Raw genomic sequence first — 12882 nt, 5'->3', positions numbered from 1 at the left:
GGTGACTGTTAGTTAACAGTGCCCCTTACCTGTTGGAATTCCTTCTAGACTCCGCCCCACAGTTACTTGGCAACAGCCAGGTGTGCCTGACTCACTATAAAAGGGGCTGCTTGCCCCCTCCTCACTCTATTCTCTCTCTAGCTCTTGTTCTCTTGGTAACCCCTCTGTTCTTTCTCTCCCCATTCATGGCTGGTTTCTATTCCTCTACGCCTCGCCTCACCTCTCCTCTTCTCTTCTCTTCTCTTCTCTTCTCTTCTCTTCTCTTCTCTTCTCTTCTCTTCTCTTCTCTTCTCTTCTCTCTCTCTCTCTCTCTCTCTCTCTCTCTCTCTCTCTCTGCCTCTATCTGACTCTACCACCCCTCGACTCCCCTCTCCATGCCCTAAACTCTATTCTATACTATACCTGTTGTACGCCTGGTCCCTCCAGGGGAAGGGATGTCTCAGCATGGTCCATAGAGGCACCCCCTTCCCCTGCACTATAACATATAACTCCACCAAACATATCCCTGGTCTCCTTTCCTTTCCTTTTTCTTTTCTTTAAACAAAACACACCACCAGCAGCTGAGCACAAGAGTTCCTGCCTGGAACAAAGGGGCACTTGGATTGGCTGTGTACTCCTTTACGTGAGCCTGAAGCCCAGGAGGATGCCATCTGAGTGACAAGCCATGCAGGCACATTGCCCTGTTATTTTTGGAATGAGAGATTTGACTTGCCTCACCTGCTACTGAGCACAAATTCTGTCACGACAACCCCACTCCCACCCTATCCCACCCCCCCCCCAAAAGGCAGTAGCCTAGACAGAAGCCACCAAAGAGAACTCTTAAAATTGTAGTAAGAGTGCTGAAGTGTAGCTCTCCACAGCTGATGGCTTCTGAAGGGGATTGGGTAGGGAAACGCTCAGCTTTCTTTAAAGGGCTAGCCACTTCCTAGCCCTTTGATCCTTTGATCACCATCCAGTGAGTATACGGACACAAATTGGACGGTTTATTCTTCTTGGGGGGCTTGGGGGGTAATGGGAGGCTGACCTGGGGGGCGAGTATGCTCTGGTTTCATTATGTAAAATTCCCAAATAATCAATAAAAGTATTATGAAAAGCGAACAAACAAAAAACAATTCTGTCATGGGCCTTCTTGGCTCCCGATTAGTTGCAACTGAAGCAATTGGACCATAGCTCTGTGTGTGTGTGTGTGTGTGTGTGTGTGTGTGTGTGTGTGTGTGTATGCTCAGGCTGGCACTGCATGACAGAACTAGAAGATCAGAGCAGGGAGGGGAGCTGCTCAGTGTGTGGTAGGTGAGAATATTCACGGTCTCCATTTTGGGACTCAGGGTCACGGTCTGCCCTGCTACATATTCCTTTCTTCTCCCACCTCTGCCCTCTCACTCAGAGTCTTGCTCCCAACAAATCAGTCTTCTAGAGTTGAGAACAGAGAAGAAAAAAAAAAAAAAAAAAAAAAAAAAAAAACAAGGCGCCGGAGATCAGAATAGCTGTTCTCACAGGGCAGAGATTCAGCAGGGCTTCATCAGGATCTGAAACAGTGATGTTAACCGGAGGAATGGTTATACTAACACTCAGTGCTGTTGGTGATAACATCTCACATTTAATTGCCCAGCCATCCTCTGCGTCACAAAGAGGTTAAGTAACTTCCACCACTGTTCAGCAGCACCGCTGGAGTCTGCAGGTGAAGTTAGCCAGCCCAGATTCTGCACTCAATCACTGACTGCACCATGCTGTGGGGCTCAGAGATGAGGCCGGATGAGGGCAGACTGGACTCTTTCGGATGGAGATTAGAGCAAAATCCCACAGGATTGGTTAAATTTCCTTTAGGGAACCTTCTGGACCTCGAGGCTGTTTGCTGAGACACAGGTGAGACACAGAAAACAGGGAAACTGTGAGGACTGCCAAGAGGGCCGAACTTCTGATCGGTGGGAGCCATTGAAGGTTTTGAGAAGAGAAAAGGCTCTTTTTCTCTTTGGAAGGACTTTGGGGGAGCACACACCTGTTAGCAGGAACGGGTTAATGGGTTAGAATGGGGACAGAGAGCAAGTGGAGTCAGTCACAGGGTCAAGGTGATCTGGTCTATGGTTAACCAGCCTTTTTGACCTTAAAACCCATCAGACATTGCTGCTCTCTGGGCCTTGGTTATTTTTGTCTACTAAAGACAGAGGGTACATTTCTAAGTGTCTAGGATATCTGGAATGTTCTCTGACTCCCTGATATGCTCAGATTGGCCACCAGATGTAGGAAGAGAAAGGGATGAGCTTTAAGGAATGGGCAGGCCATGCAGGATCCAGGATCTGATTGGGTAGGGAGGTGAGAGTGAGGGGTCAACTGTGGCTTGCTGCCAAAGCACAGGGCAAGGCTGGTAGAACAGAGCTGGGCAGGAAGTATGGATCATACAGCAGGCTGAACAAACTTCTGCCTAATGTGGCTCATGCCTCCTCAAGCCAACGATAGCAACAATACGTGCGGATGAATTCCTTGAAGCTCAACTTTTCATTGTCAAATTATCCAATGAAGGCTGGGGTAAAGCCCAGTGCTTGAGCACTTGCCTAGTGTGTGTAAGGCCCTGGGTTTCATCCCCAGGATTCAATCATGTTTGTTTGTTTTGTTTTGTTTGAAATTTACTTATCTGGAAAGAAGCAGAGACGCCATGTTAACTTCAGCTTCACTGCAAGGTTCACGCCACATCACCAACCTTCCACTCTCGTGTGTGCGTGGAAGAAACACCTGCAAAGCCCGAAGCTTCCCAGAGGCTTCCGATGGAGGCAATAGAGCTTGTTTGAGGTGGGAGGCAGGTGAGGTTATAGGTCAGTCAGGTGGAGAGGGGGACGGGGGTGGGATAGCCCAGGGCACAGCAGTCAGAGGAGAACTGCAGGTTCTCTCAGTAGGAAGGCTGTCTACTGAGGCTCTGAGACAAGAGATCCTTAAGGGAAAGGCCTTGAGGAAAGATCCAAGCTGACATCTTCCTTCTTCTGTACCAATGGATTTGTCACCCCTTCAGACGCATCACTGTCTACACAGCCAGCGTGTACCACCCTGTACGTGACCCTTGTAAAGCTCGTTTGCTTGTAGAATGTAAACGCTCTAAGAAGAAAGGATTCTTTTGGTTGTTTTGTTTTTTTTGTTGTTGTTGTTTTGGGTTTTTTTGTTGTTGTTGTTTTGTTTTTGTTTTCTGAGGCAGGGTCCCTCTATATAGTCCTCACTACGTAGAGCAGGCTGACCTGCTGGAAATGGTGGCACGTGCCTTGGATCCCAGCATTCAGGAAGGAGAGGCAAGCAACACTTGGACTGGGGAGAGACGTGGGGACAGCATGGCCTTCCAGAATTAACTGAGTAAAGACGAGTTGCTGAAGATGCTCAGGGAGGCTCGGGGCCTGGCCGGCCTCCCTCCTCACACATGGTGTGCACAGACTTTAAGAGCTGGATAAAAATATCTGCTGCAACTGTGTGCTGTCTGCACCGCCTGCGGAGGCTGAGGACTGGCTCGCTTGCTGTCAGAAGTCCTCTCCCTCTCCCTCTCCCTCCTTCCTCCTCTTTCTCTTGTTTGGATCAGAATGGGAGGAGGAGGTGGTGTGGGGAGACAAACTGCTCCCCACTTTGCTGTCTCTCTGCAGCGGGGCAACCTTGACAGCAAGGTTGACGTACTTTTGTATATTTAAAAAAATTTTTTTAGTGTCATGGTTTCTGGCCATCAGAATGCTGGCAGGGTCTCTAAAGAAATCCCTGATGTATGTCACGTGACTTTGGCTGGTCCTGGATAGTTCTAGCTGGGATGCTGGGATAAGCGATGCTCTTGCACCAACAGAATAAGAGTTTTCTGACGTGGCAACCCAGGACTCCCAAGAATGTTAAAGTGGAAGCTGCCAAAATGTTCGAGCTTATGCTAATGTTGGCAGCATGGCTCTCCTGCCTAATTCCCCTGGGCCTGCCCCCAGTGAAGAGGAGGGGCCAGCCATCCAGAGTGTAGGGCTATTATGAAAAGCACAGTCCTAGTTGGGGCTAGGAAGAGATCTTGGCCACCTTCCCTAATAGCAATTTCTACTGACCAGAGGCACTGCTTTATGCCCATAGGCCTTTGATTCTCTTTGTGTGTCCCTCTCTCTTCTGTAACCATAGTGGCTATTTTGGGGTTTAGGATTTGAACTCAAAACAGGGAATGCCCATCAAGGTGAACTGGGGAGTGTGTGTGTGTTGGGGGAGGGGAGAAGTTAGAACCATGCAGGCAGGACAGATGGTGGCTGTGCTAATGGCACTCTCACCTAGGGGCCTGGAGAAGTGACAACAATAGTTACTCTAGTCCCTTGCCAAAAAGCCATATGCACTGACTGGGCTGAAGGCTGGCCAGGAGGCTAGCAGCTGGTGGAGGGAGGAGGGGAGAGGCTGAGGCTGGGAAGGAGTGCTTTTGAAGTCACTGGCACCTGGTCTCCTTCTCCTTCCTCTGGGTCAGCCCAGAGGCTGACAGCATCACAAGTAAGATCACCAGACTGGTGAAGGCAGGGTTACGCAGGTCACAGGACTGCCTTCCTCAAGGCTTCTAAGTGAGGAACGCCCCAGCTGGCACAAAGGGACACTGGCTTTCAGGTTCCAAAGGGAGAGACCACCAGGAGTTGCCTGGCATATCATAGCAGGGGAACAGATAAGAGCTTGAAGAGACAAAAGTGACTGTGAAGACATGAGAAATGGCATTCTTTATTCATAAATAAAAACATAAAAGTAGCAGAAATAGTTTACGGAGCCAACAAAGAACTTCAAAAATAAAACAAAACGAAGCCATCAAGAGCAAAGCAAACCAGAAACAGGGAAGAGAAAAATAACTATGTACTTGGTCTTCCAAATGCCAGTCCATCCGAAGCCAGCCTCTACTGAGGGCTCCAGTGTTCAAGAGGGAAAGCAGTCTCCACTGAGGGGCACTGTGGCCTGTTCTATGGCGTCTGAGGAGAACTCAGGTCCTAGGGAAATCTCTGGTCCAGCCTGGCTTTCCCTTGGACATCTCTCTTACCTGAGACACAGCCCAAGCTGGAGCCAGCGACGAGAGGATCAGCAAGTGTCTCTCAGAGGAGTGATGCCGATCCCCTGAAAACGTTATCATGCTAAAGTTCAAGTGTGCCGAGAGAGGACAAAATCGAGCAAGGAGGTACCCCGTGGGAGTCTGACACTACAAGGCCCTTCCTTGAGGTGATGCTAGCTGCCGTTCTTCCTTCAGAGAGCAGCCACAGTCTGGAACCAGACACCTCTGGAAAGCAGTGTGGAGCTGAGAGACGAGGTGTGGCAGACTACTTGTCTGCCCTGAACCTGCACACCTGAGGCCCTGTTCAGTCACTGTTCCATCTAGCCGTCCAACATGGGCATGGGCCACAAACAGTGAGGATGCTTTAGGACAGGAGAGGAAAGAAAGCCCACACGAAGGCAAGGTTATTAGGTTACAGCACAGTTGCGTCTTGGAGCTACCTTGGGACCTCAGGCTGACAGCAGTCTTGGGAAGGCATCTGCCATCTTAAAGGGTAAGCAGTCCCCAGGCAGAGGTCTCAACGATGACCTCGGCAGGACTACTGGGCAGAACCCCTGTGAACAGAAGGCACCCTGCACAGAGAGAGCACAGGTCTGCCCAGGCCTAGTGTCTGCTTCTGGGCAAGGACTCCATAGCATAGCACTGGACTTCTGGACTTCTCTCAGAGGAAGGAGTCCTTCAATCTAGAGAGAGGCAGGAAACCCCCATCTTTCTTTCTGTCTGTTGGACAGTCTCAATGGGAAGGACTCAGACAAGGCACAGACTGGTACACAACTGAGAACTGAGGGCTATGGACTCTTTAAACTGGGCTGTGACCTGTGTTCAGTGGAGTGTACGACCGTGCAAGTTGGGGGAGTCGTCTTTGGCCTGTAGATTCCAGATTTAAGTGAGCATGTGACTCTGGGCAGTGGTAGACCAGAGAATAGTGTGCTGTTGAAAGTCAGTAGTAGGAGAGGGCCAATCTAACCGCAGGGACAGAAAGTAGTACCACGTACAGGGGAGGCACCTAGCCTGCAGATACAAGGAAGGGAAGAAAGCCCACGGGAAGACAAGGTCACTAGGGCTGGGATCCACCTTAAGGACCAGCATTAGGGAGGTAGAACTCAGGTTGGTTCCTGGACTACCAAGCACACAGACCCTCCCTTACATCTCCAATATCCTGGGTCCCGCCCACCAGGCAAACACATGGCTCAGGAATCCAGCAAGGGCTGGGTGTCCTACCAACAACAGCTGTGGTAAGGGCCAAAAATAGAATATGGAGCAGCTTGGCTGCCTGCTTGATCTGGCTTGCTTTGGAAAACACAGAATGGAAGTGGGAAGGAGAGAGAAGATAATTCCTTCAACCCAGCAACTGCACTTCCCTCTGCCCCTAGATCTGGCTATCTTCAAAAGACAAGGCCAGGCTCCCACAAGCTCACATGCTGCTTTCTAGACTGAATTCTTACAGCCTGGGGTGCTGCCACACGGAGGGAGGAAAGTGGGTGGTTTGGGATATTTATAAGGCTCTTTTTATGCACCCTGTATCTCTCCTGCCTGGACGGCAGCCTATCAGCACACTGACAATGCTATAAGGGAAAGAGAAGCTGCTGACTTGGGCCACAGACAAGGGAGGCTAATGTCCAGCTCCCATGCACACTATCTAAGTGGATGGGCTATTTTGGATCTGAGCCAGCGTCTAGTGTTCTGGAAAGAAAAAACATTCAATATTGGAGGCTGAGGAGGATCCCCTGGCACAGCTGAGAATCTATGTCTCATGTCAGTTCCCTGTACCCCACCTGGGACCCCCAATGTCTATGGCTTTAAACAGAGTGACCACTGAGGTCAAAGGGGCTATGCAGCTCATTTTAGACTCCACTCCCCATCTGCCTTGGTTCTCTCCTTTCAACTCCCACCGGACCTCTTGAGACCTGCAAAGGTTCCGTAATGGCGGACTGTCCATCTACCCCTTCCTCCCATGACTTGCTGGCTCAACTACGTGGCGACACAACCCCTCCACCACCACAGTCAGAGCAGAACAGGCTGTAGTGAAGACGAGGTCCAAGGCTTCTGGTTACACATGGCTTCTTTCTATTCCCAAAGGCATCCCAAGATGCCCAGGGGATGGTGGGGGTTTAGGGACAACAGGGAAAATGTTTCTGTCCTTGGGTGGCCATTTGGCCTGTATGGCAGTTGCCCCCTTTCCTGATGGGGTGTCTTTCTCACTACTTTGAATGAGACCAAAGTCAAGAGAAACCTCAACCAGCACATAAAGCTCCCTGAGCATACCTCTAGGAGAGCTTGGGGTTCGCAGATCAAGGTCTTATAAGCAGCAGGGTTAGTTAGGCTGAGAAAGGCAGGAGGGGAGGAAAGGCTATGTGGTAACCCCTACCCACCACTGGGGACTCCTGAATCTGGATCCCAGAGGTGGCTTCTCTCAGAGGGGCTCTTGGGACAGGCTCAGTCCTCCCTGCTTTCTGGGGTCTAGTCCCCAGCCCTCCATCCCCGAGGTAGCCCCTCAGATCTCAGTGGCTATGATATCCTCATAGGGAATGTCAGCTCCCTCCAGGTCAATTTCAAAGGGCTCCCCTGCAATATCCCCACGGGCCAGCTGCTGCAGGGCCTTCTCTAGACGCTGGTTGCGCTGGTACATGGCCAAGTAGCTCTGTTGCAGCTGCTTTTGGTACTGGATCACTTTCTCCTTCTCTTCCTTCCACACCAACCGCTCATGCTGGAATCCCGAGGACATCTGGTCATGGCCTTGCCTCTCCTCCTTCAGCTCAGCCCGCAGCCGATCCAGCTCCCGCTGCAGAGCAGGGATGTCCTCTGAGAAAGTCAGCCCAATCCCTGGAGGGCCCAGGGGTGCTGCATCTCGATGCAGGGCCGCCTGGGCCCGCAGCTCCAGCAGCTCCTGTTCTAAAAGGTTCACCTTCTCTCTCAGCAGCTCTGCCTCATTCTTCTTGCGCTGCAGTTCATTCTCACAGACCTCCAGCTCTAGCCCCTTGGTGCGCAAGGCGCTCTCCAAGTCCTGTGTCTTCAACTCCATTCCCTCAAGCTTGCCCCGGGTGTCCTTCAGCTGTGCCTTCAGGCTAAGGATCTCACTGGCCTTAGCATTCACCTCCATTTGGGATTCTTTGAGCTGTTGCTTCAGAAGAGAGATCTCACCTGACTTCTGGCACACCTGCCAAGGGTGGGGTGAGAAAGGGTGAGAATCAGTGCCAGAAGTGATTGGCATTATCCTAACTGAGATGACATCACCACTTCCTAAAGGGTTCAGGCTACTCCTGACAAGACACCTCAAACAGTTCTTTTGCATGTAAACAATCTATGCATTTCCAAGTGTCTACCTCATCTCCAGTTCAGGTTCTACACTCCAGTCTGTGCTCATACCCAAGGTTATATGCAACTCAACAATCACCTGCTTACTCTAGCCAATGCTCCGAGCTCTATCACCTACCTTTAACACCAGGGATACTGGCTTCAGGGAGCCAACACCCAATCCTCACCACTGCATTCATCTCTGGGGGAAGGACCATTTCACCTTGTCCTGCTATACCCCCAAAGCTAGCCATACAACCTGGCCCACACATGTCCTGTATCCATCTGCCAAACAATGAACTGCAGTCTTCCTCCCTTTCTGGCTTCTCCGCCATTTGAACACCCATTGGCCATCAAAGTTGGGCCAAGAGCACATTTGAGTCAGATCACCGTGTCTCTGGGGCCTTGGTACTTTGAGGTCATAAGCATTAGTTGGGGTCATGATATGGTTAGGAGTGGCAGTACACGCCAGCCTATCCATATCAAGGCTGTCTCAGGTACTTCCTCCCACTTCTGACTAAAAAAGAAAGAAAGCATAAAAGAAAAAGTTTTTTTAAAAAGTACACGCTTAGTATATGCATGAAGCCTTGGGTTTGATCCCCACCATAAATCAAAAGAGAGGAGGAGGAGGAAGAGGAAGAAGAGGAAGAGGAGGAGGAGAGGAGGAGGAAGGAGGAGGAGGAAGAAGAGGAGGAGGAAGAGGAAGAAGAGGAAGAGGAGGAGGAAGGAGGAGGAGGAAGAAGAGGAGGAGGAAGAGGAGGAGGAGGAAGAGGAAGAAGAGGAAGAAGAGGAAGAGGAGGAGGAAGAGGAAGAGGAGGAAAGGAAGAGGAAGAAGAGGAGGAGGAAGAGGAAGAGGAGGAGGAAGAGGAGGAGGAGGAGGAAAGACCAGGGCCTTGGCACTACACAATGGACCCTTAGCATAAAACCCTGTATTTCTCCTTTATTTCCTCTCCCAGTAAAGTTCCCCCTTTACTTCTAATGTAGAGGAGAACACTTAGCCTCACCACCATGCATAGCTAGAGCCCAGAACTTTTTGACACGGCCAAGTACAGACCTTGAATGTCTCTCAAAGCGCAGATGTTAAAGTTTTTCAGTGTGTTAACCCTGAGAGTGAGGGGTAGTGGAACCTCTAAGACGTTAGGCATGGTAGAAAGTGTTTAGGTCAATGGCTCTTGAAGGGGACTGTCAGACTCTGGACCCTTATTTGTTTTCACCTTGCTTCCTGGCCATGAGGTGACACTTGCATGGCCACATGCTCCCATGTGATATGTTACTTCATCACAGGCCCAAAGCAGCAGGGTCTGTTAGACAATTTGATCATGAAGTGAACCCTCTAATTTTGTGAGGCAGAATAAGCTCTTGCTGTAAACTGCATATCTTGTGCATTTTGTTACAACGACCAAACAAAGACAACTTGAGTAACACACCAAGCCTACATTAGTTTGATAGAGGGAGTTAGGACAGAGTCACATTAAAGCACAGGCTTTGAATCCAGATCGAATCGCTTATGAACCAAGCAACACAGGCACACATTGACATGGAGACAGCAAGCAGTTACAAATGTGAACTCTGGGATGGGGATGGTAAAATGGCTCGTGAGACAAACATATTTGTCTCCAACCCTGATGAATTCTATCCCTGAGACCCACGTGGTGGAAAGTAAGAACCAACTTTGTAACGTTGACCTCTGACCTCCACATTTGGGCTGTAGCAAGCATATGCCCCCTCCCCCAATAAATAATAACAATGTGAACGCCTGATCCATGTGCTTGCAGTTGACTCTTAGAATCTATCGTTTATCAGATGCTAGCCAAGTCACTTCACCAGCGACCACAGATAATCCGTGTGTCAGTTTCTTTAAAGACGACAGGAGCCGGATGTAGATCGCTCCTGAGAGACACAGCCAGAATACAGCAAATACAGAGGCGAATACCAGCAGCAAACCACTGAACTGAGAATAGGACCCCCGTTGAAGGAATCAGAGAAAGAACTGGAAGAGCTTGAAGGGGCTCGAGACCCCATATGTACAACAATGCCAAGCAACCAGAGCTTCCAGGGACTAAGCCACTACCTAAAGACTATACATGGACTGACCCTGGACTCTGACCTCATAGGTAGCAATGAATATCCTAGTAAGAGCACCAGTGGAAGGGGAAGCCCTGGGTCCTGCTAAGACTGAACCCCCAGTGAACTAGACTGTTGGGGGGAGGGGGACAATGGGGGGAGGGTGGGGAGGGGAACACCGATAAGAAAGGGGAGGGGGGAGGGGGATGTTTGCCCGGAAACTGGGAAAGGGAATAACACTCGAAATGTATATAAGAAATACTCAAGTTAATAAAAAAAAAAAAAGATAAAAAAAAAAAGATGAATTGAAAAACTGTAACACTCCTACGTCTCAATATGGTTATAAGGATTAGATAGAAGAACATAGCATTTTCTAAAGTCTCTAAGCTAAACGGGTTTATAACAATATTTCTGTGAGGATGTATAACTCTTTCCTTATTGTTGTTTTGCTAAGTATACTGATTAGCCAAGGTGGGAACAAGATCATGGCAGTCCGTGGCTTAGTTTCAGACAGGGCCATGAGGATGAACGACAAAAGCCAACACTCACTACTTGTCTCTGAAATACACAAAGGTTCTTTTCTTCACCTGTCTTGTGACTACTTGTCATGGCACAGGGTGAGGACAGGAAGCTCTGAGCAGTCAGGGCTGTGGTGCTCACAGTAAGCCAAATGCCATCCAGACCTGATGCTAATCGATATAAATAGAACGATTGTCATCTTTCCCTACGGAGAAGTCTCTGGAGTGAATGACAGCAGCACTAATGAACACATACCTGGGCCATGGGAGTGTGAGTGTGTGTGTGTGTGTGTGTGTGTGTGTGTGTGTGTGCACACGCATGCTACTCAGGGAAAAAAGGCTGCTGTCCTACTAGCAGGGTACATATGAGACCCTGACTGCTCTCCAGCTAGGCCAGACTCACATGACTCATTCCAAAGTGACTGAAGGAAATACATCAGCGATGGCGTGCTTTTCTAGAACATGGGAGGTCCTAGGCCTAACCCCTAGTACCAAACAAAACAAAACAATAAAACCTGTCCCCAAAGAATGACTGTGTGTTTGTCCTTTTTCTTCCTCCCCTGTGTTTAAATCTCAGCCAACCAAGTAGAATTTCCACTTATGCCTCAGCAAGGAAGGGCAATTCCATCACTGAGACCTACCACTAATGATATAGTTAGGACTCTTTCCCCCAAAGCATCAAATAGGCCTAATCCTTCTCCCAGGTCCTCAGATCAGACAAACACAGGCGTTTCTCATAAGTGAGGTCAGCCCTTAGGCAGCCTGGCTGAGCCTCCCTTGTCTGGGTTTGGCTTTCCTACCAAAGACGGGGCTACTGAGGGCCATGAGATGATGAGATGATGGAATGAGCAAGAAACACAGATCTGACTCAGAGCATCCCCACACTATCCACTCAGCATTCTCTTCCTTGGTCATAAAGCTGTCTCTCTAGCGGCATTGGCCTGAGGCACTTCGTGTTGATACTGCCTTGCCAGCAAGGATGGGGAGGATATCAGTAAAGCCGTGGCAGGGTGGCGGGACTTTACCTCCCATTGGGTCGGACTAGTGGGGTCTTACCTCCCATTGGGTCTCCTCCAGTGCAGGGGCGAAGTTGGTTTTCTCCCGCTCGTAGGACCTCAGCTTGGTCTCCAGCAGGTCCTGCTCCTTCATTAGGCTCTCTAGCTCCTGCCTCAGCTGCCGTTTCTCCTGCTGCAACTGTAACACCTGCAGCTGGAGTACCTGCTGGGTGCGCTGGCTCTTCTGGGAGGCTGGCTTCAGCTTGCTCTTAGGTTCCAGGCACTCCAGTTCGTCTCTAGTCCGCCGTGGCCGCTCCTCGAAGGTCTGGCCAGAGGCAAACTCCTTCTCATCGAAACTGCGCTGTAGCTTCTGTAGTGCAGTCTCCCGCTGCAGCAGCTTCTGCTCCAGCTCCTGAATGGTGCACTCATCCGTGGAGAGTGGGGAACGCACACAGGAGGAGCCCTTTTCTACCTTGCCTGGGTGAGCCAGCTTGCTGCCCCCATCAGAGAATGACAGAGCCTTCAGGCTCATCATATTACTGTCCTGAAGGATGATGCCTTGTGTGATGTTGTGAGCTGAACCCCCAAAACGGCTAGTAGGCCCCACGGGGGTGACCAGAGGATCCAGCTGGTAGCTGCTGGTGGTGCTATGCGTGGGCAGGCTAGACATGGAGTTCCGGCCCGAGTCAGACAGTGCCCCTGAGCACAGGCCTGGCTTCAGCTCCTGTTCCTTGGGCTTATCTGGAGGCATGGGATGAAGCTGGTGGTTGGTACTCTCAGGTGAAGAGTGGAGAATGGCTCCTGACCGTGGCAACACAGGCTTGAAGGCAGTGGGCCTCACCGCCGCCTTGTCTGAACTCTGGGGAAGCAAAGGACCACACAGATTTGAGCGTCTCTTCCACACCCACCCACTTTTCTCACTGTGGGTGCACTCTCACGAGCCTACCTGAGCATGGAGCCCGAGTGAAACCCTTCTTGGTTGATAGCAAACCTTGTCAGTTGC

At 50.2% G+C, this 12882-nt stretch overlaps 1 protein-coding gene across 2 annotated transcripts in view; it reads right to left on the bottom strand.

Annotated features, from left to right (window-relative positions):
* Positions 1-4659: 4659 nt before the first annotated feature.
* The window catches only part of Lzts1 (leucine zipper tumor suppressor 1), a 55441-nt gene continuing 47218 nt past the window's right edge, over positions 4660-12882 (bottom strand). For both annotated transcript variants that reach the window (XM_039094242.2, NM_153470.2), the window contains 2 exons: positions 11941-12738; positions 4660-8165 (listed from right to left, as the gene is read on the bottom strand). In XM_039094242.2, coding sequence (XP_038950170.1) covers positions 7503-8165; positions 11941-12738 — 1461 coding nt within the window. In that variant the 3' untranslated portion in view covers positions 4660-7502. The remainder of the gene's footprint in view (positions 8166-11940; positions 12739-12882) is intronic.

The sequence above is a fragment of the Rattus norvegicus genome, chromosome 16 (assembly GCF_036323735.1).
Source record: "Rattus norvegicus strain BN/NHsdMcwi chromosome 16, GRCr8, whole genome shotgun sequence".
NCBI classification, from domain to species: Eukaryota; Metazoa; Chordata; class Mammalia; order Rodentia; family Muridae; genus Rattus; species Rattus norvegicus.
The sequence above is the reverse complement of the archived record's forward strand: the minus strand, read 5'-3'. Positions and strand labels throughout refer to the sequence as shown.